At 41.4% G+C, this 19,466-nt stretch overlaps 1 protein-coding gene across 3 annotated transcripts in view; it reads right to left on the reverse strand.

The window, feature by feature from the left end:
* THADA (THADA armadillo repeat containing) overlaps window positions 1-19,466 on the reverse strand; it is a 324,408-nt gene that overhangs the window by 165,451 nt on the left and 139,491 nt on the right. For all 3 annotated transcript variants that reach the window (XR_009405400.1, XM_059406207.1, XM_059406206.1), the window contains exons 27-28: window positions 18,720-18,809; window positions 17,303-17,434 (exon numbers count right to left, since the gene is read on the reverse strand). Coding sequence is in view for 2 of the 3 variants with exons in the window: in XM_059406207.1 (XP_059262190.1) it covers window positions 17,303-17,434; window positions 18,720-18,809 (222 nt within the window). In the remaining variant the exon portion in view is untranslated. The remainder of the gene's footprint in view (window positions 1-17,302; window positions 17,435-18,719; window positions 18,810-19,466) is intronic.

Raw genomic sequence — 19,466 nt, forward strand, 5'->3', positions numbered from 1 at the left:
AATCACATTACCTTTAAGTCCTTCCCTGGATTGTGACTGAGGCCTAATACATTAATTTCATGGTGATTGTATTTTAAGATGGGGAACATGTCAATAAAGAATTCTGGCCACATCCTCCAACAAGTACATGGGACTGAAGGTTTGGGCTGTGACACAGTTTGATACATTTTCTGGAAAAAAAAATAAAAATCACTAATTCCCACTGCTAACTTTAGTGGCAAGAGATATTTTATATTGCATTTTAAGCAAAAGCAGCATTCCAAGGAATCTTTACAGAAGGTATATACCTGGTTATAAAAAGAAACAAGAAAATTATTGACATTTATTTATCTCCATTTGAATTTAATGAATTTAGCCTCAGTCTCATCTTACTTCTCAGCTTCCCTCCTTGCCTATCAAAAACAAAAGCCCCCCGCCAAAAAAAGAAAGAAAAAGAAAAAAAGTCAGTGCAAATTATATGAGTCATTCTTCAATCATGCCAAGGATATAACCTTCAACCTAAGATTAAAATACAGTGCTATGTGTGAAATTCAATACTGTTTAACTTTTGGGTGCTAAGATCTAATAAGTACATTTCAAAGGAAAATTAAACAATCTGGATCACTTCCATTCATCATCATGATTTCATTAGATTTCTATGGCTTTGGCGACATTTGCTGTATTTGGATCCTGGGTAAACTGGTGGAATTTGCCATCGTTTAGTTTATAATCTGTATCACCAGTTCGTACAAGGCACAGAAAAGTTCTCCACTCCCTTAGATACTTCAAAGCATCTCACTTATTATTTAAATGATTATTCTGACAAAACCACTAGTTAAGAAGAAAGCAAAGAAAATTTATTTTTGAAAGTGGAGATTTTTAAAGATGTGTCTTTCATACCAGACTGTTTTGACCACCCATGCTATTTCTGGCAAAATCTTTCACATCCTAAAAGAATACTTTTTTAAAAAATTCCAATTTTTCTTACCTATAAGAACTGGTCAGGGCTTATTTTGGCTGCTTTCACTCAAAATGAGCTTTTATTTGAGTTTAAATTTTCTATAAATTTAATTTCTATAAATTTATAAAAAATTTAAACTTACTTTAACGTCCTCTTGGATTCCTATATTTTCTTGCCTTCTCTACGGAAAATACTAAATCTGAGAAAAGTACTGCTGAAACCTTGATGACTATCTCACAACTTCTTCAAAGAATGTCAGGCCAAGTGCATAAGCACCACTTGCACACGGAAAAAAGAAGCATCTTTTAGTCAGGGTTCTGAGTTTAGGACTTCTGGGTTAACAAGAAAAAAAGTTTCAGATTTAGAATAGGGTTATATTCCTATTTCTTTCTTTTTTTCTACCCTGAAATTCACACTGCAGCTAGTTAGCCAGGGAACATGTTTGCAGGGCTTAAGAAGTTTCTTGGTCTAATTGAAAAAAAAAAAAAAAGGCAACAGTGCAGTCCTCAAAAAGAACCCCATCACCAGGAAAGCTGAAAGAATTGGCTAAGTCACAGGTCAAGAGCCTTCCAACAAAAATGGGTTGGGCTGAGGACAGAACCTAACAGGAAAGCACAAGGTTAGATGTGAGTTTAATTTGGTGAAGAAACATGTGCTTGACCACTTAATGGCTGCTAGATACCAAGAGGAGGTTAATTTACCTAATCCTCCCTCTGGTCCTGGAGCATTTCAGAGCCACTCTTTGAGCACCAGAGCAAGAGATGCTACTATTCTAGCCTTCGAGAGACCTTATTCCCCTCCTTTTTTACATCTGTGGAAGGAGAGTGGCTGTCGTGGTTTAGAATCCATCATTTTCAAGAAAGGGCTCTTGCAGTCCCCAGATTTCCCAGTACGTCCATATGATGGCGGCCAAACAGTTTCTTTATCTTGTGTTTGTTGAGGTGTTCGGGGCTCACAGCCCGATGGCTCTTAGAAGGGCCAGTAATGCCTTACATGCAACAACAATTCCATTCAAAATAAAGCAGACCATGCAGCCTGACCCTTTGGTATTTAAAGTAATGGAGCTGCCAGGAAGCAAGCATTATATAATCATTAATTAATTTATTTTTATTGTGATAAAATAAAAATAGCATAAAACTTACACAATCTTAAGTGTACAGTTCAGTGGCATTAAGTGTGTCTTCCAAGCACCAGTTTTAGGACATTTTAGACTCTGGCCTCAATGTCTAGATACTCTGTCATTCACTGGCTGATACTCATGGCTCCACAGAGGTAAAGGTCATTCTGTTTCCAGGTAACTTCTTGGCTAAGTATTCAAAGTCAGACTTCATTCAACACACCACGGTTTGCCTGCTTGAGGTGAAGAATGAACCACCAAATCCACGCATTTGTCTATTTCCTTCCAGATGGAAGACAGAAACTCTGATATTCTCCTCCCTGCCATTAAGCCTTTCGGAAAATAAGGAACCCACTATTCCCTGACCTTTGGGATTTTTGCAACCACCAGACTGCAGTTCAGAACACAGACAAGAAACTGTCCAAGGAAAACATGCCCCCGAACGAACAGGATATAAACAGAGCTGTAACTAGGTAATTAATGGTAGGGCCCTGACTCCCCTCACTTCACTTCTCTGATAACAATCTGCCATTTTATCAGCAGGGTCTTTTATCTGGAAGGATTCACTGTGTTCTGCTGCCTGGAACTATTCTGGGAAGGGACAAAGACAAGCTTTCATCTTGGAAAGGAAATGGAACCACATCTAGAAGGGATAAAGAAGAGTCAAAGCTGTAAAAAAACAAAACAAAACAAGAAAACCTCTCAGTCTTTCCCTGCCAGAAGGGAGAGGTAAATATAATAAGATGTCCCCTTTTACTGAACGCACAGGAATAAAATCCTGGTCGGGAAGAAGTCACTGCAGTCCTCACCCCGGCCACATGTCTGAGGGTGGCAACTTGCTTTCTGCCTATGTTCCAAGCTCTGCATCCTCTCTCCCCACCAGCCTTATCCCATCCCTAACACTTCACTCAACCCAAGCCTTCCATTTCTCTTCCCGTCAAAACCCAAGAATCTTAAACTAAATCATACTGTGGTAAAACTGACTGAAAATCACTTAAAAGTAATATGCCTCACAGTGGGATTTCCATTTTAGAAGGGATCAAAACCATACACTTAAATAATGAAAATCTACCTGTGAAACTTCCAAGTTCAGCTCAAACTGGAGAAGGCATGTGAGAAAACTGGGTGGGTAGAAGGCACTGTGTAGGACTTCTGAAATCATTGCAGATAGGTTTCAACTACCCTAGGAGTAAAGCTGGTCCGAATGTATGATTACAGTGGGGTTAGAATCTGACCCTGTGAGTGGCTGCATTCCTAAGAGCAAAGGGGCTGCCAGGGAGTTCAGATGAATTAGCAGTAGAAAGCATTCCCTTACTTGCCCTCCACATACGGCCATTCCACCCAGACCTCATAACATGTCATGGACTGTGGTTGTGGAAGGACTCCGGAAAAGCAGGGCTTTGAATTCCCCAACGTACTTAGAACTGGGAATATTTACCCAGAGTTGAGGCAGGGTGGCTGGTGTGTTCCAAGACCCACAGCCTCGGGCTTATAATCCCAGAGCACAGCTTGCCTTGTGACACTGCTGCCCTTCTGTTAGGCTGTGAAGCAATTCTGCGGAGGCCCAGTTGTATTCAGGGCACTTGTGACAGTTCACAGAGCGCAGACAAGGGGACGGTGTAGAGGACACCTCTCTGTTGGCCACTGTTCAACGGGGAATTCTATCAGAACACAGCATTCGAAAGCTGCTCCTTTTGGGACGTGTTCAACCATGCAGCAGGAGGCAAATCCCCCTCTAGCCTTTTCAAGTTTTCCCTAAGTCCAGTTTTTATTCTGGCCATGAATTAAATTCTGGTGTCTTAAATCATGCAGAAAAAAGAAAAGTGGGCAAGAAGTGACTGAATTATACTAATTGTATAGCACTGAAGCTCAGCTAGAAAACAAGAATTACATTTCTGAAGTTTCTCTTCACTAGACTTATGCAGGTTATAATTAGTATTAAATGAATTTCACTTTTCATTTCATCCCAGCTGAAAAGATGCTGAGCCTTAAATTCTGGCTTTACAGGATAAAGATTCTTCTGGGGGGGGGGGGGGGAATAAACAGTCAAGCAAAAAACAAACCCACATTACTTACGCATCACCCAAAAGGACAGCCTTAAGGGACTAACTTGTTTAGCGTTCGAAAATATTTTCAACCCACTGCTTTGTAAATTATTTTCTTGTCTGTGTGACACATCCTTCTGAAACAATTCAGCTTTTCCTTGGCTGCCTAGATATATTTCCATAGTTTCTACCCAAACAGATGGCCTTTTCCTGTACGATTGCAATAATCAATAGGAGATGCTTATTTACACAACAGCCTTCACACAAACATATATTTTTGTTAATGCTCTGGACATTATAGGGAAGAGAAAAATCTCATTCACGTGGGCCCGCCTCGTTTTGGTTCTGTGATTATTTTGACTGAGGCCAAGCCAAAGTTTACCTCTGGGACTGAGAGCTTTCATTTAAAGTTAGGAGACATGTGGCCATCTCTTGGGGACTGGTGGCCAGGACAAGAACATCCCAGGCCAAGAATTCTCTGCTACAAAAGAAAAAAAAAAAGCAACCCAGGGGGCACATCTAGCTCTCGGTGTGCCTCCCAGAGCGTTTTGGCTAGGAGTCTTTGGTTAATGAAGGAGGGAGGTGGGACTGTGTGGGCGAAGAAAGCAAAAATAAGGCGGGGGGCAGCAGATTTCAACCCACCTCAGTGGCCTTGTGTGGTGGGTTATCAACTACTATATAGTAACCAGATGAGACTGGTATCCCTCATCAGAACAGTGCCCCAAAGTTACTATATGCAGTTTGGAGTAACGAAACTTTCATTTCATAATAGGCCATCATCAGAACACTTCACTGATTCAGACTGGCCGTTTTTTCCAGAGAAGTTTAGGATTATCACAGAAGAAAACATTGACAAGTTAAAAAAATTTCAACATGAACTGACAGTCTTGGATTCTGTCTTTTTTCTAAGAGGATAAAAAGAGGGTGATCAAGTAAGCTACTGTGTGTCAAAGTCTTTCATAAATATCTGTTGTCATTTTTTTCTTTTTCTTTCAACAACTCTGAAGGTTTGAGAAGTTCTGTGAAGTTTTGCCCGTGGAAACGTAAGATGGTAGAGACAGATGAAAAATATACTCTCTAGAGGCGCCTGGGTGGCTCTGTGGGTTAAAGCCTCTGCCTTCGGCTCAGGTCATGAACCCAGGGTCCTGGGCTCAAGCCCCGCATCGGGCTCTCTGCTCCAAGCCTGCTTCCTCCTCTCTCTCTGCCTGCCTCTCTGCCTACTTGTGATCTCTGTCAAATAAATAAATAAAGTCTTAAAAAAAAATTTTTATATATATATATACTCTCTAATACTTTAAAAGTGATGCAGAAGGAGAAGCCCACAAATAATCTCATTAAGACTTTATGCTCCTTGGGCCTCAAGACACATCTTCTCTTTGCTAAGACACTAGCAACTGTGCAATGACCCATGATTTCCTGTCAAAAGGAAAATTTCTTTTGTAAGAAATTCTCAGTATTTCTCAAGAATCTCAGAACTTCAGCTGAGCCAGTTTTATTCAGCAACCTGTCACAACCACTTGGGCTTACCTGTGAGCTTTTTCTTCCTTTGCTACTGATTTCAGATTAGAAAATGTGACCACTGCAAGGCAATGCCCAAGGCAGGTGGAGGGAGGAAAGCTCAAGAAAGCACGGTAAAGTCCAAATGTGTGTTTGTTTGTTTTTTTTAAGATTTTATTTGTTTATTTGTCAAACAGAGATCACAAGAGACAGGCAGAGAGAGGGAAGGAAGCAGGCTCCCCGTGGAGCAGAGAGCCTGAGGTGGGGCTCAATCCCTGACCCTGAGATCATGACCTGAGCTGAAGGCAGAGGCTTTAATCCACTGAGCCACCCAGGCGCCCCAAATGTGTGTTCTTTAAAATCGTAGGTTAATTTTGGCATGCTGAGAACTAGCTTATCATGGAGCATCACAAACAGATGAGTAGAAAGCCATACTGTGGTGTTAAGGACTAGTGTAGCCACGGAGTGGCAAAGAGGTTAAGTCCTAGAGCCAGGCTGCCTGGTTCCAATCCCAGCTTTATCACTTCCCAGCAGTATGACCTACGGTACCTAAACTTTCTACTGCCCAACCTGTCCTCTCTGTAGGATGGGTGTATAACATTATAGACCTCACAGTGTTGTCATGGTGATTAAATGAGTCAGTATGTATCAAGTCCTAAAACAGTGCCTGGCCCATAGTTAAGTATTTGCTCATAATTATCTTTTATCACTAATGTGATGGAAAAAATCAGAGCAAAGACAAGGAGCAAGAAGCAGCATACCACAAGGGATATCCCATTACACCAAAAACCTTATCTGTCTGGTAGGCCACTGTGTTTGCATACAACCGGGGTTTGCAGTAAATATCTGTTGTGTAAATGAATACACAAATCAATCCTTACAGACTGACTCCTTAAGGAATCACATTTTTACTGTGGACACAGGATGCTTACTCCTTTTGGACCTTGGCTTTTCCAATGCCAAAGAAAGGTACCAACACCTGTTACTTGCTATCTCAAATTGATGATCATCAATACAAGAGAAAAAGCAAATCATTTCAGTTACTGGAGAAATAGCAAAGCAAATCATTTCAAATTTACTGGAGGGATATCAAAAGTCATTTACTTTTTAAACCAATGTTTCTCTGTTACTGAATACGCATGAACACAGTCAATGACATCAGGAGGACCCTTGTGATACCTTGACTCCTGATTCGAACATGTTTCAAGAGGTCCTATGATTATAGCTGGCCAGGTGGAATGTGATGTTAGATGTGGTTGGCCCTAAGAGATGGATGTCCAAGTCTTAGGGTGCGGAGGAATTACCTGGCAGCTTGTTTTGAAATTGCTAACTTTCAGGTGTCTATGGGACAGGCAGAAGGAGCTGGCCAACAAAACACTGAATCTATGGTTCTGGACAAGTTCTAGATCTGACATCACTGTATGTGAGGAGCAACCCCAGAGAGTGCATGCAAAGTGGAGATGAAGAGAGCAGAGGGTAGGGCAAAGAGGCACACCAATATCTGGGAGGCAGCAGGAGGAAGGGGTCCTACCAGAGAGGGAAGAGGTAACAGCCGAAGACAGCCACAGAGGAAAGAGGGCCACAAAGAAGGGAGTGTGCTTTAAGAGTGTCAAATTTCAGAGAAAGGTGAAGAAAGATGAGCACTGAAAAGTATCTGGTGGCTTCTGGGACTAGGTCACTTCTACTGCATCTTTGTAGGCACAGCCACAGAGTGGGCGCCTCTATGGAGAGTCTAGGCCTCTTGGCCTCTATTCTCTCTCGTGAAGGGGAAGTGATGAAAATAAGGGCATTAGATTGAGACAACGACACAAAGTAGGCCCTGCAAATATATTTAAGGGACAGTTGAGCTGGTGATGAAGAGCTCTCGCAACAGAAAGTAGAGAACAAGAATAAACGGCGAAGAAGGGAATACCTGTAACTCGCTCGTGTGGAGGGGAGGCAAGAGGGGCCCTCCAGACTCTCAATGCTCAAGGCGAATGAGGGAAATAAAATATGAAGGAAAAAGCAAACAGATATGAGGGTGAATGCATCTTGTGCAGCTGATGTGACTAATGCAGCTTGTTTTAACTAGAAGATTATAAATAGACCGGTAAGGGTCAAGGCCCAGAGGAGAGGGAGGAAAAAAGCTGTGCCAGTCAGGGAAAGCTATTCCAAACACGCTGGGTCATTATTTCCCCCTGTCCTCATTTTAAGCCTACTATAATTCATCTTTGCCTTCCTACTCTATTCCCTAATTCGCATTTGCTGCCTGAAGAGAAAGACATAGATTTTTTATCTTAAAATGTTCCCCACTACGTAGGATAAGACGACTACCTATCCATTGGCATTTGGGGCTTGCTCCCGTCAAAGCCTTCAATTCAGCATTAAAAATGCCTGCTGAGCACTTTGGCTACAATTCTTGCTAAAGTAATTAAGACCAAGGGAATAAAATCTCCTTAGGGAAAGAGATCATTAAAATATTTTTAAATTTAAATATTATTATGTTTGTAATAGTTTTCCTACAACTTTTATTATTTCCATAAGCTTTAAATGTATAACCTGGAGCAAATACTGTCCTTTTTAAAATTAGCGTAGAGTCTCTATCATTGGTTTCTCTTGTTGGGCAGCAAACCACGTATTTTGTAAATTTCCTGGGTCACCCTTGATTCAAGTGAAAGCAAAGCTCTTTATGATGACTTCCAAGTTATGAATCATAAAACTCTCTTTCTCTTGTTAGATCCAACCATCTACAGAGTAGACAGCCTGACTTTTCTCTCATCTTGCCTGAGCTGCTAATCACTATGGGGGATTTCTAAAGGTCCTCAAGATAGCAGACTGAATTCTCTTATTCTTTTCCCCTTGCTACTTGGGAAAGCTTTCTGAACTTCTCCAAGAGCCCCGGTGCTGTTCCCCTTGTTTATAGGCCCTTGGTCCTGAGTGTGTCACATAATTCGGCGGCTAAAATTCAGTATGTTTTATCTTACTAACTAGATTGCAAGTTCTTCCGAGGATGAAGACCTTCTTTCTTCACTTTGCATCTTACCAAGACCTAACACTAGCTAGGTATGCAATGGATGTTTAACAACTACTTCATCAATCTATTAACTAATTGGATTCTAACTTTTAGAGTGGATGGCAGCAACAGGCCATGGATTATCATCATTGTCAAAAATTTCACCTAAGAATGAAGCTGTTTGCAGATCAAATCACTTGTTCTAACATGACCTGCATTGGCCTGTTGAAGTAACAGATAACATTGAAGAAAAGCTGGTCCATACAAGTTTTGTTTTTTTAGCTTGCTTTGTCAATGCATTCCGTAAGAGGTGAATTCCTCATTCCTTTTGCTCAAAAACATATTTAGAAAATGGTCTTAAAGAGATCTGGCACCAGAGATGAAGTTGGCCAGGCTCTTCGCTAGGAACTAAGAGATAAAAATCAGTGACAGATGACAGAGTATCCTTTATACCAGTTCTCTTTGCAAAAAAGCCACACAATGCAGGAAACATGATTTCATTCCACATGCTGAATCTTAGCTACCCTTGGGTAGAAGTCAGAAATTCAGAAGGCGGTGAGCACAATGCTTCCCGTAAAGCGCTAGGCAGGCAGGCAGGGCCATGGTAGCTGCCCAAACTGATTTCACAGCATTAGGAAACAACCTTCCCATGTCTCCCCTGTGGAAGGCCCCAAACTCCAAAACCAACTTTCATTGCTGTATTTCAAAATGTATGTCTAATACAACAAACAGCCCCAAGGAAGGTAATGACTAGGGTCATTTACACATCTGTATGAAAGGAAGAAGTGGGCACAGGTCTGGCTTATATGCAAAGAGGATAATGGAGCAGCTGGAAAACCCCTGAGCAGAACTGAACATGTGCACCTTGATGATCCTGCCCAAAGCCTGACCTGGTATCAGAGTCACACTAGTAAAACCAGAGGTCAGAGTTTCCACACACTGATGGGACGGCAGTTCCCTTCTTTATCCAACCATAGCTGGGAGATCAGGAAGGTATAGGGACATTCCTAACCTTTAATCCCAATCTCCCAGGCTCACAGAATTTAGCAGTAACCACAGGAGGGGTGGAGTTCTGGATGTTTCTGAGCGCCAGGTTGGGAAACAAGTCCTACATTAACAGCACCGGCAAAGACCTATTCTCAGTTGTCTCTTCTTGTCATGGGCTAGGCTCGGGGACTCCTGTGTTCTCTCTATAGGCATCTCTGTTCAAAGAAGAGCCTTCAGGAAGTTTGGACAACAAAGAGTTATCTATTTTAATCACGTTTCAGAAAAGCATCTCTCTGACTTTTCTCAAAGACTCAGATGTTCCTTGTACTCGTCGGAAAACAAATGTGGTTTCAGCCAACATCTGGAATGGAGAAAAATATAGCAACCACAAAAAAGATAATTAAATTAATAATGCTTTTCAGACATAACATCCCATAGGCCAAAAAAATGTTTTCAGAACTCTCCAGAACGAAATTATAGAAGTTACTTAGAAGCTAAACTTAAGTGAATTAACTGCTGGAGGGCACCATATGGGAGCAGACCTCTGTGACCCTATGGACCTTGCTAAGAATGGCACCCCAACTTCTTTTCTTTGTGTGACAGAGGAGCCCATAATAAAAATGTACAAGTAACATGTTATCATTTTGGAGGCAGGCTTGTCATTTCCTTCACTGTACATTTGCAATCTACATCTAGGTTGTGCAGCTGTTCCAAAATAAGACGTCTCAAAAAGATGCCCTGCTGGTCATCTCACTCAACCTCAGACATCCTGCAGAAAGCCCAGCATGTGATCAGTTTTCCTTGAATACTTTCAATGACCGGCAGCTCAGTGTTACAGAAATCTATCCATTCCCTTGATGGAGCATGCTAACTTTCACAAAACTCTTCTTTATATTAAATCTGAAATCTACCTCTCAGTTTCCCCTTGGGAGTGCAAGAAAGAAATTATGTGCCTTCTTCCATATGGCAGCCTCTCAAGAATGTAAAGACTACTACCATGTTGCCTCTAAGTCTTTTCCAGTCGAACTGTTTCCAGATGTTTAGCTTCCTCCTCATCTTGGTTATCTCCTCTGGATAAATATTAGTTTATCAGTGACCCTCTTAAAATGGGAAGCCCAGCACAGAATAACAGAAGCAGCACAATGATGTAGGTTTCATCTGACCAGCAGAGTTCAGGGGGTCTACAGTCTTCATTATCTGGAAACAGCAACTGTGTCACACTACTTCCACAGGACTCACCAGGAAATGCCATTTCCCAAGACTTTCTTCATAAAAACTGCTAGCGAGCCAGGCAGCTCTCATCCTGTATGTACATAATTTTGACTTTTCTTTAGAAAATCAGAATATGACACATATCTCTATTAAAAGACACCTTGATAATCTCGGCCCATCCATCCAGGCTTCCAAGGCTATTCTGAATCTTATTTTTAAAATCACGGACAATGTCAGACCTATCAAATAATAAAGAGTATACAGAATAATACAACAATCAACCACTTGCCCAGAATCTAGCTTTAGAACCCATCACAAATAAAACGGAAGCTCCTAGTATTTGTATTTGCTTTCTCCATTTTAACCCCTCCTTCACCAGCCACACTGAAATAATGCCCACTGGCCTGAATTTGTGTTTGTCACTCACATGCTTAAAGACTGTTTTGAATGTTGATTCCATCACCACTTATATTTCTGTTATATACAAACCCTGATAAGCATGCCTCTAGTCCGGGTTCATTTAGGTAGGTAATTCAAATGTCGACTAAAGCGGCATTGTCCTTGTCCATCAGCCTGGTAATCCCGTCAAAACAGGGAGGTGACTCAGGCATGACTTACTCTTAGGGAATCCTTCTCCACCTCAGCAAACAAACTTTTGCAAATAATACCCTGAATGATCCCAGTCTAAAACAGTCAGTATCAATACAATTGTTTGGTCACTGGTAAAATAGGCCTTGTCCCTTCTCTTTCGAAAATCCTTCTGCAAGCTCCCAGCAGAACACCCGCCATCCCACATTTCCCCCAAATCACTGACATGGTTCTAGGCTCACATGTGTCTGAGGCTGTAAATTGCTTGGGTCCAGGGATTTGCCTTCATCAGCAGGCCAACACAGTAGCCTTTTTTAAAAATCTGCTCCCCTACATCTGGCTTCAGGGCCTTCCTTCCAGTTAATTGGTTGGGATAAGCCAAAACAGGTGTTTAAAAAGTCTGCCCTCTTTCTATCATCATCAACCCCTTCTTCTCTCTAGAACTTTTCTTAAAAACTAAATCAAAGGGCCTTTTATCTGCTATTTAAGTATTTATGTAAGTATTTTTATGTAAGTAAGTATTTTTTGTAAGTAAATATTTATGTAAATATTTAAGTATTTAAGCAAGCAGTATTAGCCCCATATACAGAGTGGCAGCCTGAAGCATCCAGGGGCCCTCCTCTTGCATGCCATAAAAATCTGTAAGGCTTGTATATAGATAGTTCTAGGACTTTCGGCAGAAAAATGACATCTGCCCCCTTCCCCACTTCCATCCTTCCCTCCTTCTTCCATTCTTATCAATCCAGGCCTCTAATTCGGTGCTAACGCCGGCAGCAGGGTAGCTGTGGGAGGGGCTTCCAGAGCAGTTTGCAGGATAGCAGTCAGGGCAAAAGGGTTCAGGGGCCAGGAAGGACTCAGCTCACAGGCCCCTGAAGCCAGAGAGCACCCAGACAATATCCAATACTCAAATCTGACCGATAAGGAAACAGAGGGTCAGTGAGGTGAAGTCAAAATAAAGGTAAATGTGAAAGCTCAGACTGGAACACAAGACTCCTGAAAGGCTAGTAAAACACAACACCCAGATGAGCTTCCTCTACCTAACCAGTAACTGGTGGGATATGAAACATGGCTCCTAGTGTAGGACCAGGAGGCTGTACTACTTCACAGACCCGCAGATCTGCTAAGACACAAAATGTCTCAATTTGCAAATACTTTCACTTCTAGGTTAATAACTCATTCTCTGTGCCCAAACCTGGGTGAGGCAGAGAAGGGGACCAAAGAACAAAAACCAACCAAAAAACCCAGAGTGGCTTCTGCATGGAAAGAGGCTAAGATTTGTTTGGAGAGAATAAGCACCAAGCTACAAATTACAGTTATTTATGATCCCGCAGTGATGAATGGAAGGATAAGAGGTTAAAGTAACAAATGCTATATAGCCTTTCAGAGGGAGAGACAAGCCAGAGCTCAAGTGAAGAGAAAGGGAGGAGGGCATGTCTTCCTTCCCACCAATGTCTCAGCCGCTCTCTGCCTGTTTATCTCTCTGTGAGGCAAAGCTGATCCTCTAACTTATCTACAAGGATTCTGGGAAGACAGAGCAGATAGAAATGGGCCATGCAGCCTTGAAGAGGAGTTCCTGGTATTATAATCACAAACAAAGGGAGAAGCCATCTATTGCCTACCCCAAAAACCTCAGCTCTACACCATGGAAAACCAGTTCCTTCAGCTCCACAACCTGGGCAAGGAGTAAAGTGGTAATCCTTGAATTATGTAACTATCAAGGATAAGAAAACAAGGGCCAATATTATTTCTCAATATCACAGGGTTAAAAGGCCTAACTGAGTTTTTGAACCTCCTACCCTTCCTCCCTTTTTAAGACTGGTACAATCCAAAGGTTCCATGAAATGTTTTTTAAATGTATAAAAAATTTTTTTTTTGATTCCTGGCTAAATATTTCAATATCTCAACGACAGAAGTGTCCACAGGATGGGTCCCTAGGGGTGATTTCCACTGCCACGTATTTAATTGTGTTACTAGCACCTCAACATTTTTCAGAGTAAACAAGAACAGATCTCACTGAAAAGTTTTCTAAGGTGAACAATGAATGAATTGAGGAAAGATGTACTCAAAGTCATTTGTAACGAAAATAAGCCCCCAAACGGGTGGGGCTGGGGATGAGGGTTGAGAGACCCTTTTAAAACCACCCAAAAGAATGGTTAAAAGGCAGTGAAAGGGTTTCCCCCACAGGTAGTAATTCAATGCTGAGATCTGCTGTCAGTAACAGCCTTCTCTCTCCGTGGATATCCTTACATACGTGGGTACCATGCTGGTTCCGAGAGGGTAGAGAGTCTTGTCCAAGAATCACAGCTAGTCAGTGAGTGGCAGAGCTTAGACAGAACTGGGTCTCTTAAACCCAGCACCTTTGTTCTATCCAAGACACCACGCTGTGGCCCAGGTTTGGGGCATATCTAGTTTTCTGTAGTTCTTCAATTCAAACTTGAAACTCCACTGTAAAAGGGAATTCAAAGATACGTGTAGAGGAATATTCTGGTCTCTAGAAAGCCCTAGACAAGGAAAGTATATTCAGGGAGCCAGCTGGGGTCGGTGGTATCTGAACTGAAGGGTAAGCGGTCTGAAACTGAAGGCATCACACTGGTATGGTAAGGGGCCATGAATCTGGATGGAGCACAGCATTGGGTACATAACACACACTGGATTAAAAAAAAACTTGTCAACAAAACACTATGATGAACATTATCATTTCTGTTCCAAGACGCTGCAACTGCACACATGCCTAACTTTGGAGAACCCAAATCAGAACTTCCAAGATTTCAGTCAACAAAGTAGATCAATAGAGATAGAAGTTTCTACTCCCAAATGTTGGATGAGGAACAAAAAGACAAACAATACTCACAAACATCTTACACAGAGGAAGGAAATGGCAGGTAAGTATACACAGATCAGAGGGAAATAAAAAGCTGTCACTGGGGCTTTTAATCTTCTGGTTGTGCAATTCACTTCAGCACGGTCAGAGCAACCCTCATGCTACCCCCACCAGCTGAAAAATTTCTATTTAACTAGACTCAGAATATCCAAGAGCCTGATTAGACTCTTCCAAGTACATAAATTAACACTGGCAATGTTACAGAAATAAAGCACCGCCCACCCACTTGTGCATACCTCCATCTTTTCAGCTATTAACCCAACTCAAAACAGCCCAATCTTTACCATCTCTAGCACCGCAAATATTGCCTGGAATGACAGGTTTTATGATCAATCCTTCACTTCCTTCATGAATAATTTTCTCCCAAGTAATGTAAATCAAGCGTGTACAGTTTTACAAATTCACTACTTTTATGGTTCATCTGCCCAGAGTGATTGTGAACATTTTAGGGTAGCACAGGGTTTTCAGTTAAGCCAGGCTTCCTACATAGCTGGTCACAGACCAACCCTGATATCTCAGGCAATGATCCTGCAGAGACAAGCCCAAGAGAATGGCTGCTTCCAATCAAGTCATTCTCACTACTAGAAAAGCAAAGCAGGGGCAGATCCCACTGCTGGTGGGGATATGACTTCCACATTCTGAAAACAGCACTTGGGTCCACCAACTCTGGAGATGGGCTCCTTCTTACTCCAAACTTCATCAATATCATGGCCCACCAGCCTACTCAGTGTAGCCACTGCTCTTGGCTGCACAAAAGGAAGCTGGTTATTTTGGTGTAATGGAAAGAGCTCCCCCAATACTCTTGACAGGCCTATGCTCTCAGGTTCATATTCTAGCTCTATAACTGACTCGCTCTCTGAACCTCAATTTCCTCAACAGGAAAGTGGGGGTGATAACACCTCCTCTCTAAGTCGTTGTAAGCAAGACGGCCAGTTCAGTGTCAGGCAAATAGTCAAAGCTCAAAAAACGCTGGTGTGCTTCCTACCAACATCTCTGCTCAGAGTACTTTTTTGTTGTTCTCTGCATTCCTGGGTCAAAATCTATTTCTTATAAACCCCTAGAATGGCCTAACCAAGTACCAAGTATGACCAACACTACTACTGCCTAGTTTGTTAAAATCCTCTGTGCAGTTGAGGGGTGGGGAGGGTTCTGATTATGTTTAAAATCCCAAATTTAATCCTGGTACTCAGAGTATAATCTACAGACCAGCAGAATCAGCATTACCTGGAAGTCTGTTTGAAAGGCAGACCCCTTGGGCCCCACTCCAGACCTAATGAATCCAAGTTTATGAGATTCCCCAAGTGATAGGGTTACCTCTTGAAGATTGAGAAACACTGTTCTATACCACAAATGAACTGGGGTATAGAAGAATAAAGAGAGCCTACTGACATTCTAAGGAAGCAATCGTGGCACTTGTGCTGTTGGTGGGACTCTATGAATGTTTATTCGGGTAGAAAGCAACTACTGACCAAGGCATTTTCCCTGGAAGGACAGTATAATGGACACCTTGTGCCTTTTGAGTTTAAAACAAAACAACAAAAATGATACACAAAGGACACTGGCTTTATGGCAATATTTAAATCTTCTACATTAATGCAATCTTTGTTATATAATGAGGGCTCTGCATGTAATTAGTAATACGAGCACTCTGATTATATGTAGACTCTAAATAACCGGAAGGATACTTTCAATGCAGTAATTTCTGGTTTCTAGGATGCAACACATAACAGACTGATTAGTAATAAGCTTCCACAGAGTGAATGTTCTCAACACAGGATGATGAAGTTCTAAAGCATGTCCTTCTGTAATGCTGAGCATGTGTCTTTCCTTCCCCACCCCAACAACCTTCTCAAACATTTTTTAGTTCTTTCCAGTTATATGTGAAAGTACAATTTTTAAATGCTCCTGAAAGTAAAATTTACAACCCAAATTCCTAAAATGAATCACCCTATGCCGGATCCAGGAGACTGGTAACTTTGTGTATCAGGAAACAAAAACCCCATCCGAGTGAGTCATCTCTGTGATCAGAGATAACACAGCCCCAGCCAGAGCTCCGGGCAAACAAATGGCCACAGCAATCACATGCCAGCATCTTGTGTTTAATGGTTTTTTACATTAAAATGCATCAGTCAGCTCTGTGAAACCAGGAAGTGGAACCTGGGACGCCACATAAATAACAAACACATTCTTCTGAGTTTGGCAAATCTTGACGTTCTGCTCTAAGTCTATCTCCATTTCTGGTACATAAATAAAAATGAAAATGCTGCTTTACCAAGATGAGAGCAGGATGTCAAGAGCTAACTAATATGACTGGGCTTCTGAAATGTTCCATAAGAAAATTTTTAAGACTTCTTAAACGTCTATTTATTGAGGATTTTGATCGAAAGTGAAAAAGGTGATCTGATCAGAAGTTGGCAAATACTTCAAGAACTGCAACAGAGGAAGTGGCTCTTAGGCTCTAGAGCACCAAAGCCTGTTATCATCTGATTCCAAAATCTGTATGCACGGCTTTTTCTCAGGTGCTCCAGTGTTGAAAGAGAAGATGAGCAGGAAGGGAACTTGTGCCACATAGCATGGCCTTGCACTAGCAAACTCCTCCAGAAGGGCAAATGTCCTCTTCAACCCTTGGACAGGGGATATAATGCCAGGACCAAGCCTGCCTCAGGCTGCCTAGGCTCAACACAGGGACAGCGCAAATTCCCAGGCTATGCTTTTCAACAGCAGGCATCTCCTCTATCAACACCACACATCCATTAGCAGGCAGAGTGCCTAGGGCACATGACTTCAGCAGTGGCTTATGGCTATGGGCTTCTGCACCCACGGTAGAAGCGCTTTCTTCTGAAACACTGGAGACCAGTTGGGGACAATGGCAACAAACCCCAGGCCCTTGCTTTCATCAAGACCTCTCCCAAAGCAAAACAAACAAACAACAAAAACAAAAACAAAAACAAAACAAAACAAAAAACAATGATAGTGGAAACAAGTTAAAATACCCCATAGTGCCCCCATGCCCACCCCATTATTTCTGCGAAGCACACACTACCTCATAATGAAGGGAATGAAAGGCGCCATGCTGAGAGAAGAATAGGCGCCGTCCATCGGAGAAGGGTAGAGTCTCCCCAGCACCAAAAGTAAGAGAAACATGCTTGGATGGCGGTTGAGTTCTCCTGTGTCACTGGAAAAAAAAAAAAAGTTACTGCATGTAAAAGACTTATAATTTAAGAGGCAAAGTGTTACCTGCAAACATTTTTCTCATTAAATGAATATGAATATAAAGTGAGATGCTCTATGATTGGAAGATCGTTCCCCTTTTCTCGTTTTTTTCCCCTCCATTCATTTCATATATTCCTAATGCACAAATAAGGAAGAGCTACTGGCCAAGCATGGATTGGGCTCCAGCACACGAGTCTCTTCTCAAAGATAATTGTTAATTTGTGTCTGTGTTTTGATTTGAGCCATTCATACAGCAGAAAGGAGTCCCACAGTATGAAATGTGAAACTTTTCAACAGCCAAATGCACTTAGGAAAGCTTGAACGGTCAATTTGGGGGCCAGAAAAGCCTGTCTGTACAAATTAATCTTATGTGAGAGAATGTATCATGAACAGAAGTAAAATTCATTGATGTTAATTTTACCTCCCCGTTACAGATAATGAGTATAAATTCCTATCAAGTGCAAATGTGGCTAGAAAAATAAAAAAGCACATGTTCTAAAAATTCCACTATCAGCACAGGATGTGATTGAAAGGGTAGTGATAAACTTTTCTATGTGCCCTGATCAGACGGGAAGCTCTCTGAATGGCTTTCTTTTCTGTTTCTAGGGTCAAGCATGCCAGTGCTTCTTCCAGACCAACCAGCTATTTGCTTACTCTCGTAATGGTCAACTCTAACAGGTCAGTAAGAAAACAATGGCTGGTGTCTGTGACAGCAAACTCAGTATGCAAACACAGAGATTTTTAAATATCATGGGAAGAAAATGCTTTTCAGAAGCTGTGTTTCTAAGAAGCTGTTTTCTGAAATATGTTTCCTGCAAACAGAATGCGAAAAAACAATCTAAAACAGGATTTTAAAAATATAAAAAATATCATAAAAACAGGGTATTAGGGGTTCCTGGGTGGCTCAATCAGTTAAGTGTCTGACTCTTGCTTTTAGCTCAGGTCATGATCTCTGAGGCATAAGTGCCCCGCGTCTGGCTCTGTGCTTTAAGATCTCTCTCTCCCTCTTGTTCCCCACTCTACCTCTATACAAAAACAAAAATAAAACAGGATTTTACGCAACTTTTCAGGTACAAATCTACTGTAGAGAGTCAGGCAACAGGATGTAATAAAAAAGCACTTAAAAAAATCCATCTAAGTTATAAGGAAGGAGTTGATTAAAAACTGTTGCCTGGAGGGAAAAATCTCGATTAATGAAGTAATTAACTTCCTTGATTTCACTGTGTCCCACCCTTTTCTCTTCTTACCTGTCCACAGTATTAGCTACAGCTTCCAACTGTTGGAGAAGAAAGGGATAGAGTTCCGGGAAACGAGAAAAAAACTCGCTGCCTGTCATTCTGTAAAGGGAAGAAAAACAAATTACTATCATTTATTTCCTTTGATCTAATAATAAAGCCTTTTAATTTTATTTAAAGGAAGATAGCCAAGGTCATTTGCTTGAATATTTAATGAAAAAAAGTTAAGAACAAACCTCACCTTAAAAATTTAACAATCAGTCAAAACAAAACATTTAATTTTGATTTGGGAAGTCCTCTTAACACATGGAAATTTTATCTAAAAATTTAAGATTATGTGTATTTACAAATATTTGATATTAAGTTCTGTTGGGGAAGAAATATGTAATCTGTGCAAATGCCAAGTTTTCTACAATTGATTTGGACTACACATATAGTCAACATCTGGTTGGCTAAGGCTGACAGCTTCTGTAACAAGGGAAGGTCTAGAACAGGTTTCTCCAAGTTGGCACCACTGATGTTTTGGACTAGACCATTTTTTGTTGTGGGCGGTGTCATATGACTGTAGAATGTTTAGCAGCCTCCAACGAATCTACCCATCAAATGCCAGTAATATCCCCACCCTTTCGTGTCATGACAATCAAAAATGTCTCTGGGGGAAAAAAAAATGTTTCTGGACATTGCCAAATGTATCCCGAGGGGTAAAATGGTCCCAGCTGAAAACCACTGGGCTAGAGTACGGTTATCAGAGGCACAGAT

This window comes from Mustela nigripes, chromosome 7 (assembly GCF_022355385.1).
Source record: "Mustela nigripes isolate SB6536 chromosome 7, MUSNIG.SB6536, whole genome shotgun sequence".
Taxonomy (NCBI): domain Eukaryota; kingdom Metazoa; phylum Chordata; class Mammalia; order Carnivora; family Mustelidae; genus Mustela; species Mustela nigripes.